This window comes from Desmodus rotundus, chromosome 13 (genome assembly GCF_022682495.2).
Source record: "Desmodus rotundus isolate HL8 chromosome 13, HLdesRot8A.1, whole genome shotgun sequence".
Classification (NCBI taxonomy): Eukaryota; Metazoa; Chordata; class Mammalia; order Chiroptera; family Phyllostomidae; genus Desmodus; species Desmodus rotundus.
In genome coordinates, this window is record NC_071399.1 from 68,817,786 (window position 1) to 68,836,616 (window position 18,831).

The window sequence follows — 18,831 nt, forward strand, 5'->3', positions numbered from 1 at the left end:
TAGTAGAAGTAGTGTTTGTCAGGTGTCTCCCCTGTAAAGTTACTTTCTTACTCCCACTTTCCAAGCTGCACTCTCTGGAAGTCCTGCTGAATAGCTACACTTAAGGAGTGGGGAGTTATGCTCTCTCTCCTTGAGGGCAAATTAATTATATCAGGGATTTGGAATTCTACACGGCAGATTTGTAAATTCTTGTTTTTTATTGCTGTTCTATTGTAGTTGTCCCAGTTTCCCCCTATTGTTCTCCCCTGCCCCAACCCTCTCACCCCACAGTCAGCCCCCACCCTGTTGTCCTTGTCCACGGGTCATTTGTACTTGTTCTATAAGTAGACATTTCCCCTTCTTTCCTCCTTCTGCCTCTCTGGTCCCTGTCAGTTCCTTGTTTCCATGCCTCTGGTTCTATTTTGCTTGATTGTTTATAAGCCTGGTGGCAAAGATTTGTATATTCTTTGTCATTTATTTACTACTGAAAAATTATTTGTATTACTAAGTTCATTAAATTTTTAAGTGTTTCAGAAAAACACTAGAGATTTGGATTACATCATTATATTATTTTTAGAAGTTCTCGTGTCTTTTTGATAATTACCAAAAGAAATGCATTTTAACTGTAATTTAGAGATTTGCAACCATCAAATTATTCCTTATTCTAATATGCACATTACCAGCACCCTGCATGTTTTCATGTTCTCTCTCTCTCTCTCTATCACACACACATTTTGAAGAAAATTCTGGATATCTTCTAAAAATTATTGTAAAGCTGTTTTAAGAAACAAAATGACAAGCTATACCTGGGAAATTCACTAATCTTAGAGTTTATTAATCAGTAAATAATGTCACACATGCCTTTTAGAGAGACACATTTTATGTTTTATGAGTACTGAATATATCTCAGAATTCAAGGGCTCACTGTTAAAAAATCAGGAAAATATCTAGGAAAGCACCAGTAAAAGAGTAAGTGCAAGAAAAAGGCCATTATTTTGCCATTTCTACATGCTCACCCTTTCTTTGGCATGTCCCCTGGGTGTCAGGTCAGATCAAAAATGTCAGTATTTCTCATATATTAAAATTGTTTTAAATCTACTATTTTTACAAAGTCTTCATTTGGAAGGAACAAGAAACAGTTTGCTGAGTAAAAATCTTGACGCATTTATGCACAAGTGTTTACATTTGTTGACTTTAACAATAATACACGCACTTTATTTTCAGTATATCAGAATTTAAAACTTTTACCCTAATTAACTATATTTTCACTCCAAGTACTAGCTATAGAGATTAAAACAGACTGTCAATGATCTCACCTTTAACTGGAACATAATCAACAGAAGAAAAAAGCAAACAAAATATAACCAGAGACATTGAAGTTAAGAACAATCTAACAATAGCCAGAGGGGAGTGGGGAGGGGACAGTGAGGAGAGGGGATTACAGGAACTACTATAAAGGACACACGGGACAAAATCAAGGGGGAGGGTGGAGGTCGGGGAGTGAGGTGGGTTCGGCTGAGGTGGGGTGGAGGGATGGGGAGAAAAGGCAGACAACTGTAATTGAATAACAATAAAAATTAAAAAAAATAAAACAGACTGTCACTCAATACTCTAGGATATTTTGCCTCTGAAAAAAGTAATAAAAATGATCAACTCATAGTTATATAAATTTTCCAAGCATCCACTGTTAAGTAGTATAATTTGGCATGCTGTATACCTGAACTACCACATATACATTCATTTTCCTATTACAGAATTAAGTACTTTAGGAGAAATACCTTTAGGTGGCACAGGTACTCTTAGATTCAGCATAGATAATACCATTTCCTTTAAATTAATGTACCCTGAACCCAATTAAGTTTGATCCCTGGATTTAATATTCTGTTTTTTAGCACATTCAATTATTAGTAATCTGCATGTCTGGACAATGTCATTTGAACTAAAATCAGATGAAAAATACTTCTGCAATGCGTTATTATATCTACTTTTGCCATATTAGTGAGAATGTGTGAAGTATATCATATCGTGTGTTATAAATATTCAAATACTCAAAAACATTTTACTCAAGTTTTAGAATATATTTTTCTCAGAATTTAACTGTTGTTAAGCAAAATATTTATTTTCATTTTACAACAAATGGTTATTCTTTCTTTGTTCTAATGACTGAGAAGCTAAAACAAATTGGTAAGTCATTTTATGAATACAAACAGAATCTTAAGACGTTCACTTATGAAGAAAATCATACCAAGCGTTCTGTGGGTTTGAATTAGAATGCCCTTTGTAGGTCTTTTTTATTTGGATTTTAAAGCTTCGTACACCTTAGAAGTTTCTTCTTAGGTGTAAGAAGATACACCTAAGTATCTTCTAAGGTGTATGAAGATACTTAGAAACAAAATGAATAAAAAAGTTATAATCTTGTGACTTTTGTAAATGACCTTTTGCATTCTTCTTCCTTTTTGTTCTACTTCAATCAGGAATATAGAGGGTGGATTGAAAGGGTTAAGTATGAGAGAATACAACTTCTCCCTGGACAAGTTTTCCACAGTATGGAGGAGTGTGTTCTCATAGAACTAGTTTGAATTGAAGTTTCGACAAAGTTCCTTCATCTTAGGTTGCTTAAATATTTTGTGCACTACCTAGAGTTGTTGTGATGTGGAAAAAGAGTCAGCAATTTTGATATATTATCCTACTCAGGCTGGGAGTCCTACCATCTCACCTGTGCTTGTAGACATCTTACCCACTTGTCTGTACTCCAGGGCTTCATGGTTTACAGATTGCTTAGTTTTAGGGTTACTTGGGGGGTGTTAACAGAAAAATTTTTGGAACATGGCCTTGGCTCTCAAAATATACTTAACAGGTGATTTCACTCCTTTTCTGCTATCATTATAGGTCATTTTTAGAGATTGCCACTTTCATTTTTGGACACTAAGCATTCATCTTTTCCTTGAAATCTGTACATCTAACAGTCCATGTTCATAATCAACATTTCTTAACCCCCGTGAACTAGGAGTGCAGTAGTCACAGACTGTCATTGAGGAATTTTACATTTCATCCTCCAATATGTAGAAATCCTTTCCCAAAACACTAACCTAGCATATCCAGTTATATTATTAGTACCTAGTTTTCCCTATTGTATGTATTTTACTCTCAAGCAATTTGATAAACCGCACATCTAAATTAAATAAATATTAAAATGAAGTGAAAACTTGAAGTCCTAAATAGTTTCTTTTATCTTAATTAGTAAAATCAGTTTGTAAACAAAAATTAACATTATTCTAATTACATAATTATTATATAATTTTTGCATTAGTCAGATTTACCCACTACTCAATAATGATCATTAAACACATGGAAATAATTAATGGCATATATCTCTAAGTATTATTGGCATTTTACAATTCTTCTTACAAGATTGACTTCCACTACTAACTTTTAATAATTCTTTATCATTGATTGTTTTTGTTCTGCATTGTCATTTCCTCTCACTACTCTTAAACATTTCTCCGGAGAAGAAGACAAGATGGGGTGGGAACCGTAACAGGCTGTGTGAATGACGTTTAGCTAGAATATTTTGTCTGGTTGAGGAATGTGACAGGAGTACTGTAGCAGCTACGATGTGCCCAAGAATTAAATTCAAACACACAGTGTAAAGGAGTCAAGGATCAAGGGATTCCTTTAGGGTTTCGTGAGCATGCCATCCACTCTGGTTGAAATCAGTTTTCCTTGTTGGGTAGCCATAACCATCCTTTATCTGAGGGAGACAAAACATTTAAAATTAAGTTCTGAGGGTTCACATTATAAATGAGCTTTCTCAAGCATGAAAGGGAAGTAAACTCAACAAAGATCACCACACCAGGTAAAGTGGTGATTTATAGAAGTCCAAGAAGGGCGTAGGGACAAAAGTTGTTTTGTATGCTTGTTTTTGTTTGCTTAAGGTGGTTTTTTCTCACATGCTATTTGAAAATAGCATTGACTCTATTAAATTTTAAGTGGAAAGTATTGAGAATTATTTAGTATTTTAAGGTATGTATTATTTAGAAACACATGGAGTTGGTGCTTCAGTATTCTCAACTGCTGGGTAATGCCGAATACAGCCAGACAACTGAGCTGTGTGTGAAACTTCTTGAAAATGTTAAATATTAAACAGGGAGTATTTTTATGTGTTCTTATTCAGGTAAAAATGATAAAACAAAATTGTACTTAAAATTCCAAAGTGATGAAATTGTGACTATCAAGCTTCAGGATGGTTTTAAATAGTGCTGTGATCCATCAGAAATAAGTCTTTAAATAGCATCTGTTTCCTTTCCTCAGGTTATTCATGATTTGTATAAAGGAAAATTAATTGTAAGAAAAATTTAGATTTGATGGCAGTTGGTATTATGTCAATGGAAGGTCAGATTCTTCACTTAATATGGCAATAACCAAAGTACCTATTGGCACCATTACCTCTTATATTAATCAGACAGAAATTTGATTAACTTCAGAGCTAATTGAAAGGACATTGCAATGTCATTGAGAAAATGGGATTGTGGTTTCATATTAGAGAAATGTTGTTGATCTCTATACTAACGTGTTTTCATTTCTATATAAGACAATAAGACTTGACTAAAGCCCAATATGGTCTTTTCATTTCTGGTTAAGACGATAAGACTTGACTAACCACTCAGTGTTGCATGCAGACACACACAGCATTTCTCGTTAACAATAGTTGAAAGGTATTGGTATGATGGAAACACACAGCAGGCTACTGTAATTTATTTTTATTTGTACTTTTGTGTTTACTAAATAAATAATTTCAACATCTTATGAAAATTACTAAATCAATATTTTAATTAATGGGAAGTAGTAATATATAAAACCAGTCTTTAAATTTGTTAAATAGACAACAGAATTTTCACATCTAGTAAAAGCCCTAAGTTTAATACTAATATTCTGTTAATGTGCTTGCATAATTCCTGTCACTTGAATTAAGCCAGTAATAAAAACTAAAAAGTAATTTACTTTTAATTACAATAAAAAATTCTGAAGGGAGTTTAGAATATTCAACCCAGGCTGAATATATTGATGTATACTTTTAGCATTAAAACAGAACTTTAAACATTTCAGCTCCTATTGCATGCACATTTACTTCATTCAGATATTTGGCAGTAAGCAGAAGCTATCTTAACATCCCTTAACGTGAACTAAGTGTTTAATTAACTTCACCCAGCTATTTTTTTTAAACAAGGAAGTTTACGCTTCGATGCAATTAAAGAGTCACTTGCTATTTGGCAGTTTAATTTTCTACCCCTCTTCTTAATACCACTGCTGTGGACAGCTTCTTTTATTTAAACCTGTCCTTATCAGTTCTCTACAGGACCTGGCACTTTGCTAGTAACCCTGCAATCCCATCTCCCATTATTTGTTTGAACTCTTTCCTTACACAGTAGTGAACACAGTATATTTTTAAGGATGTCAGGGTCGTAGAAACTACATAAGAGATAAGTCAGAAGGAAACTGTTATCAGTTCAAAGACAACATTAAAGTACAATGAACCTCGGAGAATCCTTTCAAATATATTAAATGCCCTTTTATTTTCACAATGTAATCATCAATTTTAGGTTAGAGCTGAAATATATATAGACATAAAATCAATAGTATAGCCTTCTAAATTTGTTTTATACCATTCTCTAATGAGAAAATATTGGGCTATATACATCAAAAGTATGTTTATACCCTCCCCCCCAAAATAAAAAAACACTGGATAGCTATTTTAAACCCTGAATTGGAAGGTGTCTTAACAGCAGAGAATATATGTAATCAGCATATGGTCTTCTAGAGCCATCACAGGCTATGGCATGTGGTAGGCAGGGAGTAAACCTTGAGAGGCATTCAAAGCATTCACAGGACAAGGATTGTCAGCCATTAACGTGCTTGAATTGTCAGGCGCCATTGCTACCTGAGGCCAGCAGCCTTTGTTGGTGAGGAAGCATGAACCTAGTTGGCACTGATCCACCATACAGCAAGTGGGGAGTCATTTGAGCTACTCAAACTGTTCTGAGCACAGGATAGTCATAGCCACTCTGAAGAACTCTGTTGTAACATGTATTGTATTGGTTCGGAAAAAAATTATTTGGTTTTTTACATAAGATGGTTTTAGTCAAGCTTAGTTATCTTTTCATTTGAGATAATTTTGCTAGATTGCATTGTGACAGCTGCCATATCAGTGTGCATTTTTTTAAAAAAAATCAAAATTGGTGAATTTTTGTGTATCCATTTTAATATTGAAGATGGAATAAAACATGCAACATTTTCAGCCTATTATGCTGTATCATTTCAACACCTGTCAGAATGGTTTTCATTAATAAATCAACAAACAACAAGTGCTGGTGAGGATGGGGAGAAAAGGGAACCCTAGTGCACTGTTGGTACGAATGTGGACTGGTGCAGCCACTGTGGAAAGCAATATGGAATTTCCTCAAAAACTTAAAAATAGAATTGCTTTTTTACTTAGTGATTCCAATGGTAGGAATATATCCTAACAAGCCCAAAACACCAATCCAAAAGAACCTATGCACCCCTATGTTCATATCACTGTTATTTACTATTGCTAAGTGTTGGAAACAGCCTAAGTGCCCATCAGTAGATGAATGGACTAAAAATAGTGGTACATTTACACCATGGAATACTATGCAGCAGAAAGAAAGAAAGAGTTCCTACCTTTTGCTACAGTTGGTACAAGATACATATTATATGATCTTACTTATAAGAAGAATGTATTGAACAACATAAACTAATGAGCAAAACAGAACCAGAGACAAGGAAACATGCAATAGACTGATAGCCACCATAGGGGAGAGGGTAAGGGGTAACAGTGGAAAGAAGGGGAAGGGACTAGTCAAAGAACATGTATGACTGACCCATGGACATGGACAATGGTGTGGGAATTGACTGTGGGAGGAGGGAGGGCTGGGTGGAGAAGGGCAAAGGGGGAAAAATGGGACAACTGTAATAGAACAAATAAGAATAAAAAAATAAAGGTAGAAACACAACTAAAATGCAAACAAAACAAAACAAAACAAAACCCTGATTTGTGCAGCGTATGGAGGAAGTACTGTGACTGATCGAATGTGTCAAAAAAGTGGTTTGTGAAGTTTTGTGCTGGAGATGTCTCACTGGAAGATGCTCCATGGCCCATAGACCAGTTGAGGTTGACAGCCATCGAATCAAGACATTAATTGAGAACAATCAATGTTATACCATAAGGGAGATAGCTGACATACTCAAAATATCCAAATCAATAAAGCTATTTGTAAAAATGAAAAATGTGTCTTTTATTTTATGGAAAAAACTAAATGGACTTTTTGGCCAACCCAATCCAAAAGGGCATTAATTCAATAATGAAAATACCATTCAATTTGTGTTTGGACATTTTATCACAGTAATAAATCCAACCTCTTACTATCATTCCTTGTCAAGTTACTTTTTCTCACTGAGTGGGCTGACTTACAAACTCCAAAGTGTCTTACACACCGAAAAAATAATTTTCTGTCCATCATATTATTTCAGATAAGACCAACAAAATCCTGATATACCTCATGATGATTTTTGTCAATGCTTAAAAATGTCTTTCAAGAAAAAATGTTTATCTGTAAAACTTATGATGCTCATGATGGAATTCTAAAGTTCCATACAACTATAATTTCTAAGTAATTTGAGAGTAAAATGATGAGAAACTATAAACATACTTTTTTTCTTCTCTGATTCCATGCTTCTGAAATGCTCTGTAAAATAATTCCAGAACAGCATGGACTTCATTATTCCAAATCATAGCAGTTAAAGCAAATATGCAGGGTTTCTTTTTCTAACTAAATAAAATTACAGAACAGAAGCTCTATAACATGTAGGAAAAATTTTAAAGAACTGTTAAGTTTATTTAAAACCATACAACTGAGAATATCCAATGGATAGTCATACACAGATCTTATTGCTTTGGAAAACAAAAGTGATGAGATTTTTTTCACTGAGCCCTGCTCTAATAATTCTATTTACTATCAAGTTGTTTAAAGGCCTATGTCATTCTAATCTATGTTCATCCAACTTAATTTTTATTTTATGTTCTTTTTTCTAATGTGACCCTCTTTATCCAATAAGTGATCAAACATTTTTAACTGAATTATGGATTTATTTTGAAAAACCAATATACAATCTATAATTACATATTCTTTGAACTACAACTAAGAATTCAAAGTTTAAATGTAAGGTGATAGTTGTAAAAGGGCACTATAGCAGGTCTTCAATAACATAATTTTTTAAAGAATTTTGATGAGATGTCTTAGGAACTTACCTCTTGTTTATATTAATTAGCCTGTGATAAAATTGGTTTCATTATATGTCCTTTCAGTTATAGTCACAGAACCAACAACAGCTTTAAGTGAGGACTTAACTGTATTTTATAACACATCCTGTTGCTTAAGTGGGCCTTTGCTCTATATGAATGGCTCCCATCACACTCAGATCTCCTAGTAAAAAACTACGAAAAATCTCAATGAAAAGTATTAAAAGAAATGTATCAATAGCCAGAGGGGAGTGGGGAGGGGATAGTGGGGAGAGGGGCCTACAGCAGCTACTATAAAGGACAAAAGGACAAAATCAAGGGGGAGGGTGAAGGTGGGGGAGAAAGGTGGGATTGGCTGGAGTGGGGTGGAGGGATGGGGAGAAAATGCAGACAGTTGTAACTGAAAAACAATAAAAATTATTTAAAAAGTTGGAGTTACTTAAATATCTAATTAAGAATTTAGGAAAAATTATTATTTCTAACATCAGTATAAATTTTCCTCTCCTTTTCATCCCTGAGCTACTACATTGTTTAAAACATATTGGCCTTATATGGAGCCTTTTTAAAGGAAAGTAGTTAATTTTATACTGTGATAATCATTATTTTAATAGTTGCATATTTACCTTTCCTACTTTCAAGAATGTTTTCTTTAATTTTGTCAACCCAATGACCTTATTGGTTTTCTTCATTCTATCTGTATATTTCTAGTGTTCACATTTTTAATTTTATAACTTGTTTTTTTTTACAAAGCATTCCACTCCCTTTTACCTATTACCACTACTGCACTCACTCCGTAATACCCAGGTCACTCTTCCCAGTTACCAGAAACAAAATCTCCAAATATTTTGTTTTAGTTCTTATTGAAAATCTACCAGGCCCCAGATTCCCTTTTCTCTCATTCTAATTTGCTGGGGTAGGAGAAAAGCGGAATAAGTATGAAGGGTGTCTTCCATATCTTATCATATATAAAGTTTACTAAATGAAATTCTTTAAAAGATTATTCCTTTCCTTTTAAATCAAAGATTATTAATCTCTATAAATATTGAAGTTTATGTTAGTCAAAAATTCATTCTAACCTGCTTTCCCCATTTTTTGTTTTTATTACTTTCCAAGTTAATGAAATAAATTGGTTAATTATGATTTTTCAAACCTCACAAACTTTGCAGTTCTCACAGGAATTTTTCCTTTGAAATAATTTTCAAGCACTTTTATTCATCTCTATTGAACAAATTAGATTTACAGCTAATAGTTAACTATGAATTCTTGACATAGTTGATACTCCTTGGTTTTTTGAAAGCCTCTCAAACCTCAAAATTTAAGAAAATATTCCCAAATAGTTGACCCTTTAGTACCTTACTGCTCATTCATTTTTACCTTTTTCTGTGATGCATTTCGTTTCAGTCTTAGAGATGAGCTAGCAAGCTAGCTAAGTAGACACATTTACCTATTCTTCCCTTTCTATTCTATTGCTCACCTGATCTCTTCTATTTTTGTAATTAGTTATATTGCACATTGCGAAAGATAGGTACACATTGTATGTTATGCCTATAAATCCCCCAATCTTAGCTTGTAGGTTATTTCCTCACCTAGCGCATTTCTATAAACTCACAATTGGCAATTTAGCAATCACCAGGAAGACAGAAATATCAGAGCAAAGGCTGAAGTGGCAGTGGCAACTGAAAGGCAGTTTTGTATTCCGTCTGCCCTTTAAAAAGCAGAGCCAAATCTGGGTCATTACATTCAGCAGGGAGTTTGCAACATCCTCCAACTTTGTGCGGCTCGATGATGAGTGTCTTTTGACCTAGTTTTTCACAGGAAAAATGCAGGGCTGCCAGGCTATGGAGAATCTAAGTGTTGAATTTATGCCTTTCTGTTGCTAGAAGGATTCCTAAGGTAAGGTGCAGGATTTGTCTCTTTCCAAGAAACAGTTATGTGGTTGTGTTTGCTGTCTCCTGACTGAGACCTGGATCTTTAACTACTGTTTCAGGCTGTATGCAAATTGAGGCAAGATGGTCTTGGTGACCCATCAACTTGGCTAAAACTTAGACATGCCTATTCCCGTCTCTAGGGCCTTGATCTCTTTTTTCTTAGAGGATTTACTTTATACAACTTGTAATTGTCCATTCTTTTTCTCTTCCTTTGAGATGTGGATCCTTTTAAAAGGCAATTGCCAGCTTTACAATCCAGAAATGTTTTTCTCAAGGACCCGGAATCCATCCCTTTGAAATGCCAACACCCAGGGAGAGAGCACCCTGTCTGTCAGTGTTGTGACAGGCTAGGAGCATAATTTGAGTGGGCGCATTGTTTCAAGTTGTAAAACAACATTCTGTCACAAAAGGAGAAAGGGTACTTTTCCTTTAGGTACAGCCAATCAGCAAACACAGATGTCCTGTGTTCTCTCCTACCTGAGTACTTACAAGCCCTCCCCTGTACCCTTTGCTTCAGCAGAATTATGATTTTTTATTTTTAAATTAAATTGATTGGGGTGACATTGGTTAATAAAATTACATAGGTTTCAATTGCACAATTCTATGATGCATCATCTGTATATAGCAATTTTTGTTTACCACCCAAAGTCAAATCTTCTCTCTCCATATGTTTGACCCTCTTTACCCTTTTCTACCCCACACCCCTCCCTTCTGATAACTACCCTACTGTTGTTGGTTTATGAGCTCTTGTTTGTTTCTTTCTCTTGTTTGTTCTCACATTGTTTTCATTTTTATATCCCACATATGAGTGAAATCATATGGTTCACGACTTTTTCTATCTGACTTACTTTGCTTAGCATGAAAAGTAAACACTGAGTTCTGGTTTCTCTCTCCGATTGCAACAGCCTTCAGTAAAGACCTGCTTACTGTTTAACTGAGGGCAATATTTGTCTTGACAAAATACAATTTTAAAATTACCAAGGCTGGAAAATGTCTAAGTCTTTCCATAACGTTGCTGCCTTGATTTCAGCACCTGACCCATGTGCATTACTCTTTTCATAGAAGCCGTGGCATTGGTGGTAGCAAACCCCTGTCTAGGAGAAGCCAAACCAACTCTCTAAGGAGATAGATTCCCACGAGTTCCAATGTCCTTTGCTTTTAGAGGCTGGTCTTCAGACACCATCACTTGTTTCCCTGTGAGCAGAAATACTGAAAAATGCGGCTCCTTGAACTAGGGTCCTGCTGCTTTGATAATCAGGCCCTAGTCTACCTTTCTTTTTTCATTTAATGATCAAGAGTTCAGACCTAGAAAATATTCATTCTTACTACCTTCTTTCCCTACTATCACAAGATTTTATTATAATGTCTCCTTTTATCTCATGAGTCTTGGAAAGTGACTAAAATATTTGAAATGAATGTGAACCCTGATAATGCTCTGAACAGCAGGTTTTACGTCTTCTAACTCTCTCTTAATGTTTCACATTATATCTTATCTGTTTCCTCATCTCTTTTCTCCACTTTTGTACCATGAGCTTCTGAAGGGCAAAGGCATAGTTTATGCATTAGTTTATTTTCCAGAGATAGAGCTAATACTTGCACATGAAGCAACATTAAAAAAATGTTGGATAACTTAGCAAAATTATTTGAATTCACCAAATATAATGAGGTGCAAAGACCAATAGGAAGTGTTAAAATAGAGGATCAGAAACAAATTGCTTTAAAATCTAGTCATTTTCACAATTCTAAGTATTTTCATGTCCATTTCAACTAAGTTTATAAAGTTCACATTAAAAAGGAAAACGGACTCATGGACATGGACAACATGTGGAGATTGCAGCGGGGAGTGGCGTATATGGGGACAAAATGGTAATGGAAAACATACAGTAAAAATTCACTGAAAATAAATAAATGTTCTGTGAAGGTGTTAGCATTAAAATAGCACCAAAAAAGAATTATTTGAACTCCTGTTTTCCAAAATGAAAGAACAGTTTCATCAATTTCCCTTTCTAATGCTCTAAATATGGACATAAACAAATTCTCACTTGATAATTAATAACCTTTCTGCTCCTCTTCCAAGCCCATCTATCTGCTATTCACTTTTATAAGCCAGTTTAAATTCTGGCTTATACAAGCAGAAGGAATATGGAAGGGAGGTATATGTATACATATATACATTTTTAATTTCAATGACAAAAGTAAAAGTAGTCTCACTTTTCTCTGTTAGTCTTCCAAATAGAAAAAATGAAAGATACAGTCTGTAGTTTTCTTTAAGCTTTAAATCCTGCACTCAAATTCTAAAATTCACAAGACATCAATGTGAGCTATAAATCTTTTACTGTACCTGTATATGCAAATTGAACAAGATCCCAGAGGGCATTGGGGTCTATGCCTTCCATCTTGATCTCCTCTTGCTTGGCTTCACAAACATCACTTGTAAACATGGCAGCGAAATAGTCTGAGACTGAGCTCAGAACAAGCCTGAAAGAGCCAAAGGATCCAATTTAGGCCACGAATATAAAGCATCAAAACTCGAAGTTCAACAACAATGACGTACAGGGCAGTCTATCTCTCTGTTTATCTGCCTGTCATCTATGTATGTATCATCTATCTATTGATCTATATTACTTATGGATTGTACTTTTAAGAACTGATTTAGGAAGTGCTGCTTGAAACTTTGCTTATAGAACAGTCTCCTACATTTTTTCCTATCATTTTAAATACATTTTCCCTTTCACATTTAGTTTTTACACCCTTTTTGATAAGAACCCAGTTTTATTTCTCTCTACATACTCACCCACTTTTCATCATAATATCTACTAAATAATTTGGCCTAGTAGATTAATACTGTTACCTATATCGTGAACTTGAGTACTAAATGTGTACTAATCTGTCTCTGAGAATTCTTTCTTTTTTCTTTTTCACTGGTTCATATGCCAATAAAATATTCTTGTTTATATGTATAATAAATACATATAAATATAATTTTTGTCTTATATTTCATTATCTGATTCTTCAATCAAGATTATACAACCTTCATCAAATGAACTGGCAGTTTCAACTCTTTTTAATTTTTTATAACAGCTTAGAAAACAATTAATTTTTCTTTTAAAATGGCCTGGAACTTACCTGAAAAAGACTTATTGGCTTGGCTATTTTGGGAAAGAGTGACATATCGATCTGGTTTCTTTTTTTAAAAGATTTTATTTATTTATTTTTAGAGAGAGGAAGAGGAGAGAGAGAGGGAGAGAAACATTGATGTGAGAGAGAAACATTGGTCACTGATTGGTTGGCTCTTGCATGCACCCCAATGAGGAGTGCCCTGACTGGGATTCGAACTGGAGATATTTCGCTTTGTGGGGCAGCACTCAACCAACTGAGCTGAGCTGGTCAGGGCCCAATCCTGTTTTAATTATTAAATAAGACATAAGACATCATTTATGTGCTCAATTTTTGATTCATCAATAACTGCATTTTACATTTTTTGTCTTTGAACTTTATTAATATATATATTATTCATAAAATTATGTTTATGTTGCCCTAGCCTATGGTGGCTCATTTGTCTGGAGCATGACCAAATACATCATAAATTTCCAGGTTTGATCCTTGGTCAGGTCATATACCTGTGTTTGGGAGGGGTAAGTAATTGTTTTTCTCTCACATTGAAATTTGTTCCTCTCTCTCCCCCTCCTAAAATCAATAAACATACCCTTGAGTGAGAATTTTAAAAAATATATTAAAAAATATGTTTGGGGTTAGTTCTACCAATATATTTCATTTTTTGTGTGTTCTTTTGTGTTAGTCTTTTCATTGTCTTTTGTTTTAGTCATTAACATTTTAACTACAGCTTTTCTTGTGTGAATGTTTGTATGTTTCCCTTGAGTAGAGACCAGATTTATTTTTCTTCAATAAGCCAGATATTAAGTATTCTAGTCATTGAGACTTATATAGTCTCTGACACATATTTTCTTTAAAAAATTTTAATTGATTAAAAATGCACAACTAAATTTTAGCTTCTAGTCCACACAAAACAAGAAATATATCAGATCTGGCCTCCGTACAAGAGTTTGTGACTCTATCTGGAGATTAAAATATTTATTCTTAGCTAATAATTTCTATCATTAAATAAAATACTTTTTAAGAATTTTGTAAGGACCATACAGTATTATAATTCTGCTTACCTCTCTGCTAAGTCAAGAATATTTTTAAAGAGGAATATGTAAATGAAAAGAAAATTGTATTTTATTCTTAACCTTTTCCGGTGCTCTTTGTTCATTTCTGAAGAAGTAGATTTTAATCAGATAATAGCCAAACATATTTATTCATTATATCTTGTAGTTTAGAACTGATGACAAAAAGTTCTCCCAACTTTCACTTAACTGAAAATGTCCTCACAAAGTTAGATCAAAAAATACCTTATAAAAGTCATTTTCACTTGACAAAAATTTTAAATTGAGAGATTTTTCCCCCTCTTAGGGACTAGTAAAGTAATATTCAGTTATTCTCAAGCCTCAATTGTTACCAATAGAAAATCAGTTTTCCTTCATATATTTGTTGTCCTGATTAACTATGTTTTGTATCCCTAATTATTTTTTATTTTTTTCTCTTTGTCTTAGAATTTTAGCAGTTTAGTTTTGATATCTATAGATGTGGGTTTCTAATTTTTTTCACTCAATTCACTCGCTAACTCTTTTCAGAACTCTAATTGTGTATGTATTTCAGTAATTGACAGTGTCTCAAAGATTGTTGAATCTCAGTTCATTGTTCTCTTAAGCTTTCTTTTTTTCTGCACTTCACTATAGGTTATTTTCAGTGACTTGAATCTTCCAAATATCTCTTGATAATTTTATTTCCTTTTCCACTATTTTAAATTATTTTTCACAGTTGCTTTAATGCCCTTTGTTAATAAGTTTAACACCTGAATCATGTCTAGGTTAATTTGCATGATTTTATTCTTGATAATGGACTATATTCTCCCACTTTTCCTCATATAGTATAAATTTCAGGTGTATAATGGGCATTGTGCCAAAAATGTGTTGAGGTGAGGAAGAGAGTATCACTCTAGTTTATAGTTGTTTTTTTTAAAACAGTTTTTTAATAACTTCAATGGAATAAGTACACACATTTTATTTTTCTGGTGGTTTTTTTTTTGTTGTTTTAATGGGATTGAAGATTTTTCATGTACTTAAACATTCTAAGTGGAAATACAAATTTAGAAAACCACTGAGTAAAACACAATGATATGTAATGATTCTAAAAAAATAAAGAAGTGTAAAAAGAAGTGCACCGTAGTTAAGAAGTTTTCCCCTCTATACCCTCCTCTACCTTCCCCCATATACTCCCCCCCAAGCAATCACCACACTGGTGTCCATATCCATGAGATTTTTTCTCTTTTTTAAATTTTTTCCTCAATCCTTCTGCCCCAACTCAGACCCAAACCCCCCACCCCAACACCTGTGAGACTGCTTTCTCTGAGTCTCTCTATTTTTCTTGTTCATCAGATCCCATGTATGAGTGAAATCATATGGTATTTGTCTTTCTCTTTCTGGCTTATTTCACTTGGCATAATGATTTCCAGGTCTATCCATGCTGTCACAAAGGATAAGATGTCCTTCTTTTTTATGGCTGAGGAGTATTCCACTGTGTAAAATCTACTACCATGAACACATCAACAAACAAAAAGTGTTGGTGAGACTGTGGAGAAAAGGGAACTCTTCCGCACTGTTAATGGAAATGCAGACTGGCGCAGCTGCTGTGACTAGCAGGATGGCATCACTTCAAAACTATAAAATGGAACTGCTTTATGACCCAGCGATTCCACTTGTGGGAATGTATCTACAGAAACCTGAGACACTAATTTGAAAGAATATACGCACCCCTGTGTTCACTGCAGTGTTATTTATAAGAGCCAGGATTGGGAAGTAGTGCAAGTGGCCAGAATACATACACACATGACGTGTTGTGGACTTGTGCACCGGAAACCTGTATAACTGTGATAACCAGTGTCACCCCAATAAATTCAATAAAAAGGAAAAAAGAGATTTGATTTTAAAACTCTGAAACTTCTTTCTGTTTAAAGTAGATTAGAAGAAATTAGTACATTCTTCAGACTTCTCAGGAAAAGATTACTCACTGATGGAAAACAGAGTTACGAGTACAGAAAGGGAGAAGACTAAAAAAAAGAAAAATCCCTATGATGTATTAATAGTAAAAATAGAAATAATCATTTTTGTGCATGTGTTTAACATAAGGATTGACATGTGGGTGGATGTCCAGGTCTCCGTGGGTAAAGAAAGGACAACAGGACTGGAGCGAGAAAACCACAAGGCGCCCCTCAAACACCTTTTCTCCAGAAGGCTCAGAATGTTTCAAAAGTGATGGGCACACATCAAGAGAACTGAATGTGATCATTACATCTGTAAACTACACAACGGTAAACTCTGGATGTACTTTTCTTTCTAAGAACCTTGTAAGAAAAAGGACAGGAAGAAAGGTCAATTCAGGTCATTACTATTTAAAAGTTCTTATGCTTTCAAATAAGGAAAAAAATCTTTTTAAATTGTTTATTTTGAAATTTTATCTGCTTTATATTTATTTCTATGTAAGTCAAGAGCATGGTGAAAGTTAATTTCCACAAATATAGATATTCCTGCTTTATATTTTATTTCAAAATATAGTTTATGCATTTAAGAAGTACTTTATGGGATCTGTGATTTTCTGTATTAACTCCTAGGGAGGTAACATGTTAGAACTATTTGGAGTTATCACTTTGTTACACATTTATTTGGGCAATTAGTAACTAAACATGTCAATACTTTATATTTTCAAAGAATAACAAAGTAATTAAGACCCAGTTATCTTCAAATGTTTATTATATACAATAAAATAAACTATAGAAAACAAATATGTATTACATACCAATTAGATAAATTAGCATCAAAACACCAGTTTTATCAAAAGAACAAAAGATAGTTTGTATGGTATGAAAAGAAACTGTAATAAACAAGAGGGATATACAGGGTCCTTTACAAATAATACCCTTTTTATTACAAAATATTTTATTACAAAATTATAAGCATGTAATTCTGTAACATAACAATATCGCACTCAAGCACACCATATGACATTTAGGTGAAATGTTCAAGTTAAAACTATGAATCATTACACCCTTATTATTACCTTACCAACCACACTTAAGCAGGCATTACTTCTGCTGGACCCTGTATATCTTTCCTAATGCATAAGAGATAAAATTAACCATTTTAATCTTACACATATTAAGGCTTGATTTACAACAGGGCCAGATCCATATAGGGAAAAATGTTATGAGACCTAGAGAATTCAATCTTAAATAATTACATAAGGTCCTCTCCATAAACTATAACATACAAAGTACTGCTAACTCAGTAAGAGAAGTGCAGAAAACTTCCTAATGCATTTAGAGTTAGTGAATATAAAATTTGCATTAGATTTTAGAAGAGGGATTTAGTGAATAACAGAAAGTAATATCTTTATATGTGCATATGTAGCTTCTATTAATGCAAAGGAAGTGGGAGCCAAAAATGCATATATAAATGGATAAATGCAGCCGCTCTGGAAAATCTCTTATTGAGGTCACCACAAATGTATTTCCTTAGAAATCTATTAAACCTTCCTAAGCCCACTCCAATTCATTGTGCTGTTTGACATTGCTGACCTCCCAGTCCGTCTTTCAATCTCCACTTTAGCTAAGGCAGTGCAGACTTTCTTATCTCAGCTTACTCCTGATGCACTCACTTCTCTTCCTACTCTTAGCTCCTTGACCCTTTCACTGACCCAGGTTTTGAGTCAGGCATCTAAATATTTGCCTTAACACTCGTTGTTTCAGAATCATTCCTGAGCATGGCCTTAATTATTAGTTAATGGTAGTTTTAAATCTGGCCTTGTGTCTGGAATGCCTACAGAAACTTCTCCCCAGTTATCCCAGCAAATCCAGTATGCCCTAAACCAAATCAAAATCTTCCATGTGACTTCCCCCCCTTTTTTACTTCCCTGTTTCTAATTGGTACACTACCAATATATTGAACTTTCAGAGTAGATACTATAAAATTATGATTTATTTCCTCTTCTCCTTCATTACCTATATCAAATAAAACACAAAATCCATCTTTCCTTTTGTGTGGGAGTTCTGGTTGCCCCACCCAGACCCGTGTTAAGAGGCACACCAATATGCTCAGGACGGGTGATGCCCCTGGCTCCCCCTTCTCTAGAATCTCTAATGACCCAGAGGATCTGCCCCTGGGAGTTTATGTGCTCCTGCTCCTCTTAACCACCTTCCCCAAACCCCCTCCCACTCTTCACCTGCAGGAGGGCCTAAAGATAATGACTAATAGAACTCAGATATGCATATACTGCCTCTTTACCTCGGGTTATGACTAACTCACTCTGCAGCGAGTCATGCTTCAGAGCCTGTTAGGAATGAAAGCTGAAGCAAGGCTCCCGCTGGGACTACATCCCTGATCTGCCCCTTCCTCGGCCCTAAGCTGCTCCTGAGGACGCTCCTTAAATCAGCCGTGCACACTTGAATTCCGGTCTCTGGGTCTACTTCCAGGAAATCTGACTGTGATACTG

General features: G+C 34.5%; 1 protein-coding gene across 1 annotated transcript in view; it reads right to left on the minus strand.

Moving 5' to 3' along the window:
• Window positions 1–18,831, minus strand: part of KLHL1 (kelch like family member 1) — a 303,818-nt gene that overhangs the window by 160,039 nt on the left and 124,948 nt on the right. The window contains exon 3 of the mRNA XM_053916504.1: window positions 12,566–12,702. Coding sequence (XP_053772479.1) covers window positions 12,566–12,702 — 137 coding nt within the window. The remainder of the gene's footprint in view (window positions 1–12,565; window positions 12,703–18,831) is intronic.